The 16,036-nt window shown below is 41.6% G+C and overlaps 1 protein-coding gene across 1 annotated transcript in view; it reads right to left on the reverse strand.

Annotated features, from left to right (window-relative positions):
• Positions 1–10,382, reverse strand: part of GFM1 (G elongation factor mitochondrial 1) — a 47,911-nt gene extending 37,529 nt beyond the window's left edge. The window contains exons 1-5 of the mRNA XM_020791780.3: positions 10,244–10,382; positions 6,286–6,438; positions 4,396–4,528; positions 2,116–2,320; positions 1,286–1,402 (exon numbers count right to left, since the gene is read on the reverse strand). Of these exons, the coding sequence (XP_020647439.3) occupies positions 1,286–1,402; positions 2,116–2,320; positions 4,396–4,528; positions 6,286–6,438; positions 10,244–10,291 (656 nt within the window). The 5' untranslated portion in view covers positions 10,292–10,382. The remainder of the gene's footprint in view (positions 1–1,285; positions 1,403–2,115; positions 2,321–4,395; positions 4,529–6,285; positions 6,439–10,243) is intronic.
• Between the last annotated feature and the right edge of the window lie 5,654 nt (positions 10,383–16,036).

Below are 16,036 nucleotides of genomic sequence, written 5' to 3' on the forward strand. Positions count from 1 at the left end.
GCACATGAACCAGCCACCACCATCCCTGTAAGTATAACATTAATGTTACAGTTATAGGGTTTTGCCTTACTATAAAGTTATGGTCATACTGCAAAATGAGTCAAGTTATTCCTTATTAAAAGTTACAGTCATATAATACAATATACTGAAATTTCAATTAATGTAAAATGGTTTAAGTACTTCTTTACAGGTAACCTGCTCCAAATTCTGGTTCACACATGGTATTATGTAGTACCATTTCCCCGAAAATAAGCCTTACCCCAAAAATAAGCCCCAATCAAGTGAAACCCCGCCCTCCACCATTGTGCAGCATTGTGCAACAACCAGAAGAAGGTGGCATGACTGTATATGAATAACTGTAGATTGGTGTACATGAAAAAAATAAAACATCCCTGGAAAATAAGCCCTAATGCATTTTGGAGCAAAAATTAATATAAGACCCTGTCTTATTTTCGGGGAAACACGGAAGAGTTCTTCAATGAAAACAATTCACAGTAATCCCCTCCTCCTCCTTATTGGCCAGAGTTTGTTTGTGCTTAACCATGATTTGCCATGTTGCTGGGAAATGTAATTATACTTTATGTTAATACAGGTTCATGTAAATAAGCCAGCTTCACTCATCATAGAATGAAGCTGCTATGTTTAAAAATAAACATAATTAAAGCTAATCCCAGCTTGTCAGGCCAGACATCATGATAAACTGCAGCTACGCAACAGCTTCTAGAATCTTCTTCCCAGCGACCTATGGAAAATTCAGTAGAAAGCAAGAAACCACAAGGTTTGCTGCAGCTTATTCTTGTTCATTAATGTCACACTAAATCACCATAAAATACTGTATGTTAGTTTTGTGTAATGTATGGATATGTTCACTATACTGGTGCAGTAGTCAATCATGATTAGCTTGAAAAGTAATTCCTCAAAACTACTTCGTGAATACAGTTCCTCAAAAGTTCAGTGATTGCTAATCAGCTTCAGGCCTTGTTTGGATAGGGACATTTTATTTATTTATTCATTCATTCATTTTATTAGATTTACTGTATACCTCGCCCATTTAGACCAATGGAGTTGGTAGTTTTAGCTACACTTAGGTGATGCCAATAAAAACTTAACTAATAGTTAAGATTAGCAGGGCTGGCAACAGAGTATGGAATACTTAAAAGATCGATATAGTAACACTAACTGCGACCAATCCTTGCTCAGAGGTACCTCTGAGGGGGTCTCTTGCTCTGACAGCATAAACTAGGGATTAAATTTCTTCTTTTCTGAATCCATTCAGAGTCCTTACCCAAAGTTGCCCTCAAAGTATATAGCTTTTTCTTCAATTAGATCAATGACGCCTCTGAAATTTCCTTCCAGACCCATAGGGATTTGGACAAAAGCAGCATTTTGATTAAGCTTTGATCTGTGAAATTAAAAAAATACAATTCTCATATTAAAGACAATTCAATTATTTACAGCATTTCCAAACCTGTGGGGCCACTTTGTTTCACACAAGCCTACTTGGCCTCAGAGAACTGAAGAGGAGACCTTTCAGAGGGTGAGAAAGCGGAGCAGAGAAATGCTTCGCCTTCCTAGCATCAAGATTCTACAGGGAGACACATTATTGCCCACTATGCTAGCAAAGCTGTCCTGAAAATAAATGCCACATGAAACTATGTTAAAAATCTATGGATCAAAACCTATTGCAGTAAAGTTTGGTACCTATAGCTACCTATAGTGGATAGAGTGACAGACTAGGATTCTGGAGACCAGAGTTTGAATTCCCACATGACCGTGGAAACTCACTGGGGGAGTGAAACTGGTCAAATCATTCTATTTTACTTACTGTGAAAGTCTATTAGGGTGACTGTAAGTCAGTTCTGACTTGACGAGACATAACTACCTAATCCACATATAATTATAAAGAGTCAGAATGCTCAATTACTAAGGGCTCTTCAACATGTCACATGTAACATTTACAGATGAATTAATTACCCACCTCTTTTGTTAATGGACACAGCACCCTAGCCCACAAGAGTATACTAAAGGTACATGTATTTTCTCTATGTATTTCTAAAATGTCCAGCCCATTTTTTTTTCTTTAACCCTGAAATCATCTAAGTTAGAAGGCCATACCTGAGCTGTCGCAGAGTTTTATCTGGACTTGAACCCATTCGATCCAGCTTGTTGATAAAAGTCAAAAATGGGACATTGTACCGCTTCATCTGCCTATTCACAGTCATTGTCTGGCACTGAACCCCTCCAACGGCACACAGCACCAGGATGGCTCCATCAAGAACTCGCAGTGACCTTTCCACTTCTATAGTGAAATCAACGTGTCCTGAAAGTGAAGACAACATTTCCATATGTGTTTAAAAGCTTCTACTTAATTAGAACTTTTGCTGCTATTCAATTTGACCTTTTTTTCCCTGTTTCCTCATACCATCTTCAGAAATAGCAAGGAACAAATTGAGGCCCAAAGCAATGTTTTGTGGAGTTAAAACACATGGAGTTTAAAGGATATTGTTTTTAAAAGACATAAGCTGGACTCTTGTTAAGTAAACATGCTGGCATAAATGCAAGGACATCAATGTAGCCTGCAATGTTACTCTTTAATTTATTTCAGTTTATTTAACTATCCCTCGCCATTCAGGTTCAGAGGCTGCCTAGGATCCCTTTTGACCTGGGGAAGCACTGAGAAGCCTCAAGATGGTTGTGGGTGGGTGGGTGATGAGAGCCTTACATTTTGAAAATTACTATCAGCAGTCTCAATCTCTGAAAATTGCCACCACCAGAATTTCACCAACTAGATTTCAGAAACAGGTTGAAATTTTAGACACCCAGTTAGCTCAAAATGAATAAATGATCTGGCATTGTACCAAAGTAAGGGACCAAAAAAATTTAGAGTGCATCCATGGTACAAATATTTTATCTATACATTTCTTTATGTTGTAGTAATAAAACATAACTATTCTGTAGATGGGTGGGAGAAACACATGAGGCAAACAAAACTTAGATACATTAATTTATTACACTGATGTCACATCTTTTTTCCAAGGAAAATACATGGGTCTCCCTGCCCTTGTGTCTTCTTAACAACCCTGTGAGGTAAGCTAGGCTGAGAAAGAATGAGAATAACTGGCTCAAGGTTATTGCAAACTGGCCCAATGAGTTTTACAGCTAAGTGGAGGTATCACTGCAATCCTAGTTTACAAATCCGATCATAACACCACACTGTATCATCACGTGTGAACATTTATTTTCCAACCCTACCATGAAACAACTGGGTTGGTAGCTAAATTTCTGAGATGCACTGCAGTGCTGTAATCAAAACAACTGAGTCTGAATGCTCAACCCAAGTCCAAATCTTTGTTTGGCATAAAACTCACTGGCAGCCCTCAGCAGATCTTTTTCTGCCAAGCTCACCTGTGAGTGTAGATGCATGGATACAGCAGCTGCACAGAATCCATTGTTTGCAATTCAGACACTTCCATGCACCAAATACACAAAGAGAACATCAAATAAAGTACTTTGAATGTATACATGTTCAAAAATATATATATTCCTGTGCACTGTTGGGGATAAATGGCACAAAACGGAATTGGATATTAAACTTGTGGTATAATGGATACTATTAGCAATAGCACCAATAGGAAAGGACAGTATTTCATGCCCATCGGGGACTATAAGGAAAACTTTAATCTGTACACAAATGAGTGCGAGTGCAGGCATGCATGCAGACATACACAAAGCTTTTCAGAGATCATTTATAAATCTGACCTAAAGCATGAACTATCCCTTTCCTTCCCAACAAAAAACTGCTTAGGAAAGAACTGCTGAGTAATACAAAAAACACTAGGACAGTATTAAGACTGTGGCTAGTAAAAAGGCCATATGCATTCTCTTCATATCAACTTTTGTAGCTGCCACAATTTGGCTGTACAATATGGAACTGATGAACACAGGCTGAAGCCTGGTCTGGTCCAAGTTTTATTCCATCCACCAACTCTGAAAAACCTCATCTAACAATGTAGAAAAAGCATCAGTCCTGCATTAAGAACAGATGAGATTAGATTAGATTAGGCATCCTTCAATCTCCAGAGACTATGGTAACATGCTCTGAATAGAGGTCTTGGAACAGCCTCTAGTGTGGCCAAGAAGGCCAATTCGAGAGTGACAATCCCTTCCACACTGACGACAAATACAATCTGTCCCCTGTCCAGCTCCCTGGTTTTGCTGGTTTCGGGACTGCCTCTCTGCCTCAGCCTGTTGGACAAGGGTCTCTTCAAATCGGGAGAGGCCATGAGGTACCGCCTGCCTCCAGGTTGAATGCTCAGATGTCAAGGTTTCCCATCTGTTGAGGTCCATTCCTAAGACCTTCAAGTCAAATGTAAATACACAACAAGAGTAAGGTACCTGGGGTGTCAATTATGTTGATGTTTGTATCCTTCCACATTGTGTATGTTGCTGCAGATTTAATTGTGATACCACGCTGTCGTTCCAACTCCATTGAATCCATGACTGCACCAACTCCATCTTTCCCTTTCACCTATGATAAAAAAAAAAGCACATAGGATTAGAGAAAAACAGTGTATTTCTGCATACATGCCGATATTCCTTTGTTCAAGGCACTGATCTGTCTTATTTTGCCTCCTGGCAGATTAGTAACTAAAATGTAATACCAGACAACTAAGGACTATCATTAATTGTAATTATGTGTCTGCATTTCCTAGGCATAAAGTACTCTGAAGTGGTTTACTGGTTCCTTCTTCTGCAGTGCTCTAGGTCTGTGCACCTTTCCCAGCACTATACAGACCGGCTCTTCTCCCCGAAGGCACAGTGGGGAATTGCACTTCAACTCACTAGCATGGGTAGAAACTAAAATGTCACAGAACAGTGAGTACACTACAGCATTTTTACCTTTGTTCTACAGCTGTTGAAATGAAATATGAGAAAGCAGTCATTATTATTTCCCTAACCCATCAGACATGGTTATATCTTAAAATAATTTTGCACCTCCAAAAAAAACTAGGTATGAAGTTGCCTGTACTTTGTATTTACATGTTGCAAAGTGACACCGAGATATTTGGGGCAACATCCTAGTAAGGATACTGCCCTATTATGTTTTCTAGATAGCCACTGCACTCTGAATAGTGATCGAATCTCATGGATTGGAAAGGTGCCCACTAAAAACAGGGCACGTACCATGGCTCAGTACTTCAGGCTCACAGGTGTTGCACGCGTGCCCTGGATTCCACACACCACCTCCTCCTGCAGGTGCCCACTCAGAGCAGGAGGAAGGGCAGCCCACGGCGCTGCTTCTAACAGAGTGCCTGCAGGAGGAGGTGGGGCACAGAATATGGTACACGCAACACCTGCAGGCCTGAACTGCTGAACCACGCCAAACAACAGCAAGTGCCCATCTCTAGTGCCTACTGAAACCACAAATGTTTTCCACATACTTTAATGAGTGTTATTACGGTCCTTTATATCATCTGGTTCCTGAAAAATGAAACCACAGTTGAAGTGGTCCTGGTCTCCATCCCCACCAACATGGACTTCCTTGCTGATGAAGACATGGAGCAGAGCAGCCTTCAGCAGACCATAACATGAGGACAAGCTTACACAGGAAACAGAGTTTCTCTAGAAAGAAGGTGCCCCACGCCACTTAAGGCTTTACATGCATTTGCCAAACCCTTGAACTGCAAATAAGTAAGCTGCGGCTGCTTAAGAGTACTTTTATTTTCCAAGCTAGACTATGGGCTTGGGCAAAAATTCTGTCTGAAATCCCACAGAGCTCTTGCTAATCACCAGTGACTATACTAAGCTCAACACACCAATGGTTTGACACGGTCGATGGTTACTTCCATTGTTCTGTGCTCTGAACATTGCCCCTACATCCCATCTGAAGAATGTAACAACTTATTTTTCCACCTGCACAGACAAAGTGTTTGATGCTGTGTTTGGGATTGTAAACAAAACACATTCAGACAGTCAATGGAATCACGCCCCAAAACTGAGAGATAGCACTATATCCTTATTTTGTATACATGCCAAAAGGCTTTCTACCTCTTCTTACATTTTTGAGAGTTATTAAAAAATCTTCTGTGCAGCATTCCTTTTAAGGCTTCTGAATGTATATTTTTATTTATTTAAATATTTATATCACACTCTATATCAAGATTTCACAGAAAATTTTATGTAAAACTCTAGATGTTCCCCACTAAATGGAAAAAGTAGAACTAAGCAGTATTCAGACAAGCCCACCACCATCATCATTTCATGCAGCACCATCTGTTGAAGTACCTCATGCATTTGTGAGATTCTTCCAGTGTAAAAAAGAATGCGCTCCGTTAACGTAGTCTTTCCAGAATCAATGTGTGCGGAAATCCCTATGTTGCGAATCCTTTCATTAGGAAGAATTCCTGATGAACACCATCTGCAGGTATTGAAGAACAGCTGAAACAGAAGAGTGGGCTTTAACAATTTTGTGACATGCAATAATACATTGTAAAACTACATTCAATAAAGAAAATGTTAGTGTTACATTCTGGGTCTAATATTAAACATAACTACAAAAATAAAGGTGCAATTCTTTGGGATAATCATGACGCAGCTTAAATCCCATTAATTTCAGCTAGAACAAAGTTTTTGGGTAGAATTAAGTTCAACTAAGTTAGTCTCAAAAGGGACGTGGTGGCGCTGTGAGCTAAACCGCAGAAGCCTGTGCTGCAGGTCAGAAGACCAGCAGTCGTAAGATCGAATCCACGCAATGGAGTGAGCTCCCGTTGCTTTGTCCCAGCTCCTTGCCAACCTAGCAGTTCGAAAGCATGCAAACGCAAGTAGATAAATAGGTACCACCTCAGTGGGAAGGTAAAACAGCGTTCCCTAGTCAATGCTGGCCACGTGACAACGGAAATTGTCTTTGGACAAGCGCTGGCTCTACGGCCTAAAAAACGGGATGAGCACCGCCCCCTAAAGTCGGACACGACTGGACTGAAAATGTCAAGGGCAACCTTTACCTTTACCTATTTGTTTACCAAACATTTAAGGAACAATACTGGAAAGGGCTGTGAAAGGCCTCTCATTGCAAATGACATCTCATTTAAAAACAGCAGCACTTCACAGTCTTTTTTTAACCTAAGCCCTCTTTCTAAACTTACTACACCTTTATTAAACTTGAGCCATACCAACAGTATGTTCCACAACTGAGAGTGAAGTGATCCTATATGCAGCATTCAACCTACAGTAAATGGAAGGGTTGTGCACTCAAATACTAATCCAATATTAGCTTTAGAAAAAGACACTCTCAACTTCCTCAATGTTCTAACAACATTCCCTTTTCTCAACTAGGAATAGGGAATGTCATTAGAACAAAGCAGCAGCTCTTCTTCCCAAATCAAGAACACCTGCAGAGCAGCAAAAGAGCATTTAGCAAGCAAATCAGGTGAGAAAGGGCCCTCTTTTTGGAAGCATTCAACTTCCTTATTTCTTTCTTTCAGGCCTTTCATGTTCCTCTATTCAATTCCCACAAGAAAAAGGCTCCACATGCTTCAGTATTCTATCCTTCCTTTGTACCATGTCAGAGGTGATGAACATTTTGCCCTGTAGATGTTTTGACCTTCAAAAATCAAAACTCAGATCCAAAAGCACCCACTGTATACACCTTCAGTCATGACTAGGGATTATCGGAAGTGTTTAGTGGACATGTTTGTACAGTGCCTAATGTTCACACCAGGAAGATTGCTTGTACCTCTTGCAATTGCTCTTTGTCTGTGACCTATACAGGTTACACAGGAACAAAGACAACGGATGTACATTCATTTTTGAGTATCTGAACATCTCATTGGGCCATTTTGGCAGCAAGCGTGTTCTCGAAAGCTTTCACGGCCAGGATCTGATGGTTGCTGTGGGTTTTTCGGGCTCTTTGGCTGTGTTCTGAAGGTTGTTTTTCCTAACGTTTCGCCAGTCTCTGTGGCCAGCATCTGCTGGTGTTTGTGGCCGAAATCCACGAACACCAGCAGAGCTTCAACAAAAAAGAAGTTTAAAACTCAACAAAGCCTGTCTCCCAGTACTGAAAAATACAGTCTGCAAAAGGCCAACTAACTCTACCCAGCTACAAGGACCAGTGATAATTGCACAGAAAAGACCAGCTAACGACACCCATCAATCACAGTGACAGATAATCTCCCCCTATCACAACAATACACCCACAACAAAAAACACACTGATCACCACAATCACCCATCTCCTGAAAAAGACAAAAAGCTGATCCCACAGCTATAAATACTCAACTATCCAAACAAACTGCACCAGAGCACAGACAGAGTTCTGACTCCTGTCCTCTGAAGATGCAGGCCACAGAGACTGGCGAAACGTTAGGAAGAACAACGTTCAGAACACGGCCAAAGAGCCCGAAAAACCCACAATAACCATCAAGTTGGCAAGTATTCATCAGAAACTCAGGACTGTGAGTTGCAACAAGGGTATGTTGCAACAGTGGACTGGTAAGAGAACAAATATTTACAAAAGAACTGTTCACTGTCAGGTCCCCAAATAATATATTGCAAATACCACATACGTGAATTACATATTAGAACTTTGGATTTCAAGCAGATCTTTGTTTGACAACTTGACAATCAGTAAAATTATTTCTCCAAATCACATTTCCTAAGACATGCACTCTCTTATAATGGTTTTTGCTGTTCAAACTGAAAATTTTGTCTCACTCCTCTCATACCTGAGGTTGGACATCATAACAGGAATTCTGACCCCACTTACAACAGCTCTAAACACACTGCACCTTGAGGATTAAAACACATAATCCTTCATGGATTGTATTTACTTCATAAAACTCAAAAAGTGTGATCTCATTGGTAAATTTTAGTGCATATGCTTGAAATCGATGGGGCTGAAAATGGGAAGTTCACAGGTAAAGGAAATATTAAAAAGACAATTATCATTACTGTAATAATATAATGACCATAACCCTACTAGTACTGGACTAGAAGACATCTGTTTTGAATTTCAAAATACAGTCTGTGCTTAATAAAGCTACACTCCCTCTGAAAACAAGGGTGTGCTGCTTAAGGGTGCTCCTAGATGTGTCTCTGAGCCTGTATGCCCATGTTCAGGTGGTGGTCAAGAATGCACTTACACAATTAAAACTAATGAGGCAGGTGTGCCCATTCCTGCCGAGGTCTGATCTGGTCACAGTTACACATACCTTAGTTACCTCCTGGCTGGATTACTGTAATGTGCTCTACATTGGGCTGTCTCTGGATAGTGTCCAGAAATTTCAGCAGGTCCAAAGCACAATGGGTAGATTGCTGACTGGAGCTGGATATAGGAATCACACAACCCCTGTTACAACACCTCCACTGACTGCTGATCCATTTCTGGGCACAATTCAAAGTGTTGGTTCAAACCTATAAAGCCATAAATGGCTTGGGTCCCAACTATCTCAAGGACCATGTCTTATGAGCCTGCACAGGTGTTAAGTTTGGGAGAGGCCTTTCTCTCAATCCCACCACCTTCACAAGTGTGTTTGGTGGGGACACAGGAGAGGATGTTGCTGCTCTCAGACTCTGGAATTCCTTCCCACAGGAGGCCAGACTTGACTCTTGACTTTGCTGTCCTTCCGAAAGCGGATCTACTTTACTTGAAAGTGTTTTGGTGTTTTGTTTACCATTTTTTTAGCGTGGTATCTGATTGATCCTTTTAAGTATTTGTATACTTACAGTGTTTCGTTTCAAATATTGCCTTTTAATGATGTAAACCACCTTGGGTCCTTTTTAAGGAGAAAGGGAGGGTAAAAATATTTTAACTAAAAAAATAATTAAAAATAAAACGTTATGAAAGCAACTTATTCACTCCACATAACTGCCCATACAAACTCTAATAACTGGCCGACGTGGAGGTTGGAACACGTGCTCCCTCTTTCCTCATGTAAGTAACTTCAGTCCAACAGAAATGCACAGGCAGGACCATTAAAGGGTGAAACATTTCTTCATCACTGGAAAAACTTCACCGATTTCTTACTTATCAGACAACTCTACGAAACAATGAGCCTAAAACGCCATCGCCAGTAAAAAGCTTTTACTCCGGGCCTCTTATATGCATATTAAGAGTTGAGCTTTAGGGACCCCCCCAACAGTTATGGTGCCGGCCTCTCCCATCCCACCGAAATAGATGGAACGACGTTACTCCGTTCCTACTACGGATGCAAACCCCTTCCCCCGAGGTCTTTCACTGCCCTTAGTACCTGTTGCCTCGGCAACGCTGAACTCAACAACCGCCTGCCCCGCAACATGATGTAAAGGTTGCTGAAAAGTCAAAGTCGGCACGGGTTTCCAAACTGCACTTCCTTCTCGTGCCGACAAACACTTCCGGGGAACTCAAGTGGATCATAGAAACGACCGCTCTACCAGCCAACACATGCTGCAGCGCCACCTTTCGGGAGGAGGGAGGAAATGCTTTAAGGAAGTTAATAGCTGCTGGTCACTGCGAGACTCCAGCTGCAGGAAAAGGAAGTGTCTTGCTGTATTTGTTGTTGTTGTTCAGCCGTTTAGTCCTGTCCGACTCTTCGTGACTCCATGGACCAGAGCACACCAGCCCCTCCTATCTTCCACTGCCTCCCGGTGTTGGGTCAAATTCATACTGGTTGTTTGGATGCCACTGTCCAGCCATCTCATCCTCTGTCGTCCCCTTCTCCTCTGGCTTCACACTTTCCCAACATCAAGGTTTTTTCCAAGGAGTCTTCTCTTCTCATGAGATGGCCAAAGTACTGGAGCCTCAGCTTCATGGTCTGTCCTTCCAGTGAGCACTCAGGGTTGATTTCCTTTAGAATGGATAGGTTTGTTCTCCTTGCAGTCCAGGGGACTCTCAAGAGCCTCCTCCAGCACGACAATTACTCCAATGTTATTTACTGTTCTTTATTCAAGTCCTGACTGTTATGCCACCACAGGGCTCTCGGCTCCTTTGACTTTGAATTTCTTTACAGTGGCCAGGCCTAACTAGCCCTTAAAAATGTGAACTGAGTGTTACAGCTCACCAGAGGTTGGGAAGGTTACTTCTAGCACTCCAGAGGTTTTGGACTACAACTCCTACAGCCCTTATTTATTTATTTATTTATTTATTTATTTATTTATTTATTTATTTATTTATTTATTTATATCCCGCCCATCTGGGCGTATTGGCAATACGGTCTGGGGATTTGGGGAGTTGTAGTCCAAAACCTCTGGAGCACCAGAGGTTCACCATCTCTGTTCTAGGGCATGCTTTGCTGGAAGCTTCCAGGAGTTGCTCACTGTCCCAAAAAGTAACTTTTCTGAATTCTGTGGCTGGCTGTGGCAAGCTAGCTTTAGAAGAAGTAGATTTTAACATTCTGGTTCTTACCTTATAACAGCCACAAGCAGGCTCCTATCTCTCCCCTTTGTTATGGGCTGGCCAAGGCTTTCTGAAAGATTTCCTCTGATCTGAAATGCTGTTTGTTTTATCCTCTCAACTGCAGAATCCTAAACCTCTTAGCTCAAAATACTTCCAGGTAAGCATGCATAGAACAGCTGGCCTATATGGTATATTTAATTTTTGTGTAGCCTCTTTTGGATTCCTTTAGAGCAGCACTTCCCAGCCTTGGGTTTCCAGATGTTCTTGGACTGCAACCCCCAGGAATCCTAGCCAGCACAGCTAGTGGAGCAGGCTGCTGGGAGTTGTCACCCAAGAACATCTGGGGATCCAAGACTGGAAACCACTGCTTTAGAGACTGAATTATTGGGAAGTCAGAACAGAAATACCTAAATAAACAACAGATGAAATGAAGACTAATCAAAAAGCATTTTGCTATTTAGTTTTGTGGAAATGGCTGCCTTCTGTGTCAAGAAAAAAAAGATCTCATTGTATTCCATGTGGCACTGCTTCCGATTTTACTGTGTTTCCCCAAAAATAAGACAGGGTCTTATAATTTTTGCTCCAAAAACACATAAGGGCTTATTTTCAGGGGATGTTTTAATTTTTTTTTCCATGTACAACTATCTACATTTATTCAAAGACTGTCATGTCATCTTCTTCTGGTTGCTGCACAAGGGTGGAGGGCGGGGTTTCACTTAACTAGAGCTTATTTTGGGAGTAGGGCTTATATTACGAGCATCCTGAAAAATCCTACCAGGGCTTATTTTCAGGTTAGGTCTTATTTTGGGGGAAATGGTAGAAATCCTTAATATCTTCCTTGACTAAAAAAATAAAATAAAATTCATATTTTCATTCACTTATCACAATTTAAGTTACAGTATACAGTGGCTACAGTGAGAGTAAACATCATTGTACACAGCAGGACTAACTTATGCCAAACAGCTTAAGACTGCGCCATAATTTTCAACTATTAATTCTGAAAATGCTAGAGAAGGGAGTTGGGCACCATCCAGTCTTAACCCCTGCTATGCTCTAGCGATTTAAACCAAGGAATCAATCACAAGCTTTTAACTTTTCCCCTAAAATCAGTAGGACCTAAAATGAACTTAACTTTAACTAGATGATCTATTGTGTGCCATGTAGGGGAAAATGGATGAGTGTGTTTGTTGAGAATGTTTGGATATAAAGCACATCTTGTTCTAATACAGTAATACGGGAACTAAGAGTTGCCCTCCATCTCTAAATGGAGCAGGCCACAAGGGTCTACAAAATCATTTCTTGGCTGTTGTTAGATGACAAATAATAAAGCAGGAACATAAGAAGAAAAGTATGAATATGATTCCAAGTGAGGGGGAAAGCAGGAATAGACTAGTGCTGAGTTCCTATGAAGTATTTTACTTATTTCATCATTCAATGAAGAATATATGACATGATAGTTCCAGCAAAACAATAGTGTTCATATCTGAATCTACGTACTATTCCACTCCTATTGTTCTTGAATGCCTTCCAATCAGAATGGACTTATAGCGACCCTAACAGGGCTGTCAAGTAAAGTGAGATGCCTAGAGTGGTCCTGATCCGACCAGATAGGCGGGATATAAATAAAATAAATAATAATAAATAATGTTTCACCAGTTTCATAACCCCAGTGAATTTCCATGGCTGGGTGGCGATTCAAACCCAAGCCATTTCACTACCATTTCTTCTAGGCATTTTGGTTACTTCATGGTTCCAAGCAATAGATACCTACAGAACTTGTTGAAAAACAGCTCCAAGAATTGCTTTGTGTTTCGATAAGAAGTGATTAACTGATGGGAAAAAAGTCAGGTTTTTAGATTTTTCCTTAGTTGGTGTATCTTTGTGAATGATAGTGAGCACAAGAAAGTACCCTGTAAGCCATCTTGACTGCCGACATGGGTGCCGCCAACATTCATATTGCTTTTTCCTGTGTAAAGTTTGGCACCTCTTTATTTCTGCTGGCAACATGGGCACAATACTGTGCAGCAAAACTGGGCTATTTCATGGTGTTTGGAATTGTGGATACAGGAGTTTGTTTTTGTTTTGAAGAACGGAATTTCTGGCTTTCAAAAATGGAAGCTTAGCAATACATAAACTACGCACAAATTCGAACAGAAACTTCTCTCATGTAGAATTATCAGTGCTAGGAGGATCCCACACTGTCTGTACTATGGTTGCTGAGGGAAGGTAGAACCAAGAACAGCTGAGATGTGGCTGCAGTCCTTCTGTGCCAAAATATTTTGAAGGGCTGTTCAAGATATTTGCTTCACCATTTCATTAAGTCCAAGTGTGAGTGAGTACAACACATATAACAGGGAAGCATACACACCCCTTAACACCTCAGATAAACGAATGTTGCCATGCTCACTCTGCAGAAAGCAGACTATAAAGCTTTTTTCTAAATCCTTGCTCTACAAACATGTTGCCTGCACGTTTTTCAAGACGTCCCCTCATATTTTAGAATTTTAAAAATGGGGAGCTTGAAGACCAAGGGAAACCAAGGGAAAAATCATAATATGTAAAACACATGTGTCAAACTCAAGACTCGTGGGGCGAATCTGGTCAGCCGGGCCTTTTCATGTGGTCCTCATAGTGTTGCCTGTTACTGTGCAGTATACAATATGCAGGCACGTACTCGGTTACCCATAATGCTCCGCAAGGATGCTGGGAATCTGCCCAGCGGAACTTCCAGCATTCCAAGCAGCAAAGTGTCAGAATTTGCTAATTGCATGAGGAAGATTATATTTAATATGATAATGAGTAGCTACATTTATATAGTCTTACAGATACAACCAGCCCTTTGAGGGCAACCATAATGCCGATGCGGCCCAAGAAGAAACTTGAGTTTTACACCTCTGATGTAAAAGATGGCCATTGAAGAAAAAATAGGGGAGGGAATCACCTCATTTGAAATGTGGTGTTGGGAGTGAGTCTTACAGATACCACAGATCACCAGAAGGCCAAATAAGTCGGTGCTCAAGTCAAGTCTGAACTCTTCACTAGGGCAAAAATAAGTAAATTGAGGATACCCCACCGTGCACATATAATGACAACACAGAACTGATTGGAAAATACAGTATTGCTGGGAATAAAAGGACAGGTTACTTACCTGTAAACATGGTTCTTCAAGTGGATTCTCCATGAATACACACTAATGGGTTAAGTCAGCACTTGTGCTGGCCTCTCGGAATCTTCTAGAGCTGCAATAGAAAAGTAACAATGTTCAGGTTGCCCTGCACTGAGCATGCTCAGCCCGCCAACGGCTCAGTTCCACATGTCCGCCATGTGAAAGTTGCAACGTCTCACATCCACCAGTGACGAACATGTGGGGAGGCCGGGCGGGACGTGTGTATTCATGGAGAATCCACTTGAAGAACCATGTTTACAGGTAAGTAACCTGTCCTTCTTCAACGTGGTTCTCCATGAATCCACACTAATGGGTGAATAGCAAGCACACTTACTGGATGGTGGGCCGTCACTGAAGCAGTGAAGTTAAAACAGCCCTTCCAAACTTGGTCTCAGCTTTAGCCCGAAGGTCCAACTTGTAATGGGTAACAAAAGTAGAAACATTGGACCAAGTGGCCGAACGACAAATCTCCTGGATGTCGATCCCCTTAAGCAGGGCCGTAGAAGTAGCCATGGCCCTGGTGGAATGGGCCTTGAGACCTTCAGGGATAGGTTTCTTCAATAACTCATATGCAAAAGAAATGGTAGAAACCAGCCATCTAGAAAGGGATGACAACGAAGCTGGAGAACCTTTACGAGGCCCATAAAAGCAAAGAAACAGTCTGTGGGCCTGTCTAAAGTCTTTAGTCCTGGTAACATAATAGGCCAGGGCCCTACGAACATCCAAAGAATGGAGCATGCGCTCAACTTCTGTAACAGCGTTAGGAAAAAGGGTCGGTAAAATCAAAGGTTGGTTAACGTGGAAATCTGAAACGACTTTGGGCAAAAACGTAACGTCCGGATGGAGGACCACCTTATCTTTAAAGAATTGCAAATAAGGGGGGTCAGCACGGAGGGCAGCTAACTCGCTTGCCCTCCTGGCCGAAGTAATGGCCACCAAAAATAGAGTCTTGAAGGATAAAAACTTCAGGTCACAAGAAGCCATAGGCTCGAAAGGATGCCTGGTCAAACAATGCAAGACAGTCTGCAGAGACCACTGAGGCACTGGTTTCTTAGCCGGGGGTCTCATGTTGGAAAGTCCTTTGAAGAAGGCCTTGAAGGTTGGGTGAGAGAACCACCGGGATGACTCCGAACCAGACGGTTGAAAAGCTACAATAGCCGCCGTATAAACCTTTAGTGTTGACAGAGACAGACCTAGATCAAAGAGATGTCTCAAATACAGCAGAAGAGATGATAAGGAAACAGGCGAGGATTGCAACCCACGTTCCTTAGCAAATCGAAGAAAGTTCCTCCACTTGTAACCATAAAGCAACTTGGTTGCAGGTTTCCGTGCCTTGTCAATGACCTCTGTCAACGCTGGAAAATCCTCCACGCTGTTAAGTGGAGTGTCTCCGGTTCCGGGTGAAGGACATTCCCTCCGCTCTGAGTGAGTAAGGTGGGAAGTGATGGTAGTGCTACTCTGTCCACTGACATTTGAAACAGCGTGGAAAACCAAGGTCGACGC

This window comes from Pogona vitticeps, chromosome 3 (assembly GCF_051106095.1).
Source record: "Pogona vitticeps strain Pit_001003342236 chromosome 3, PviZW2.1, whole genome shotgun sequence".
Classification (NCBI taxonomy): Eukaryota; Metazoa; Chordata; class Lepidosauria; order Squamata; family Agamidae; genus Pogona; species Pogona vitticeps.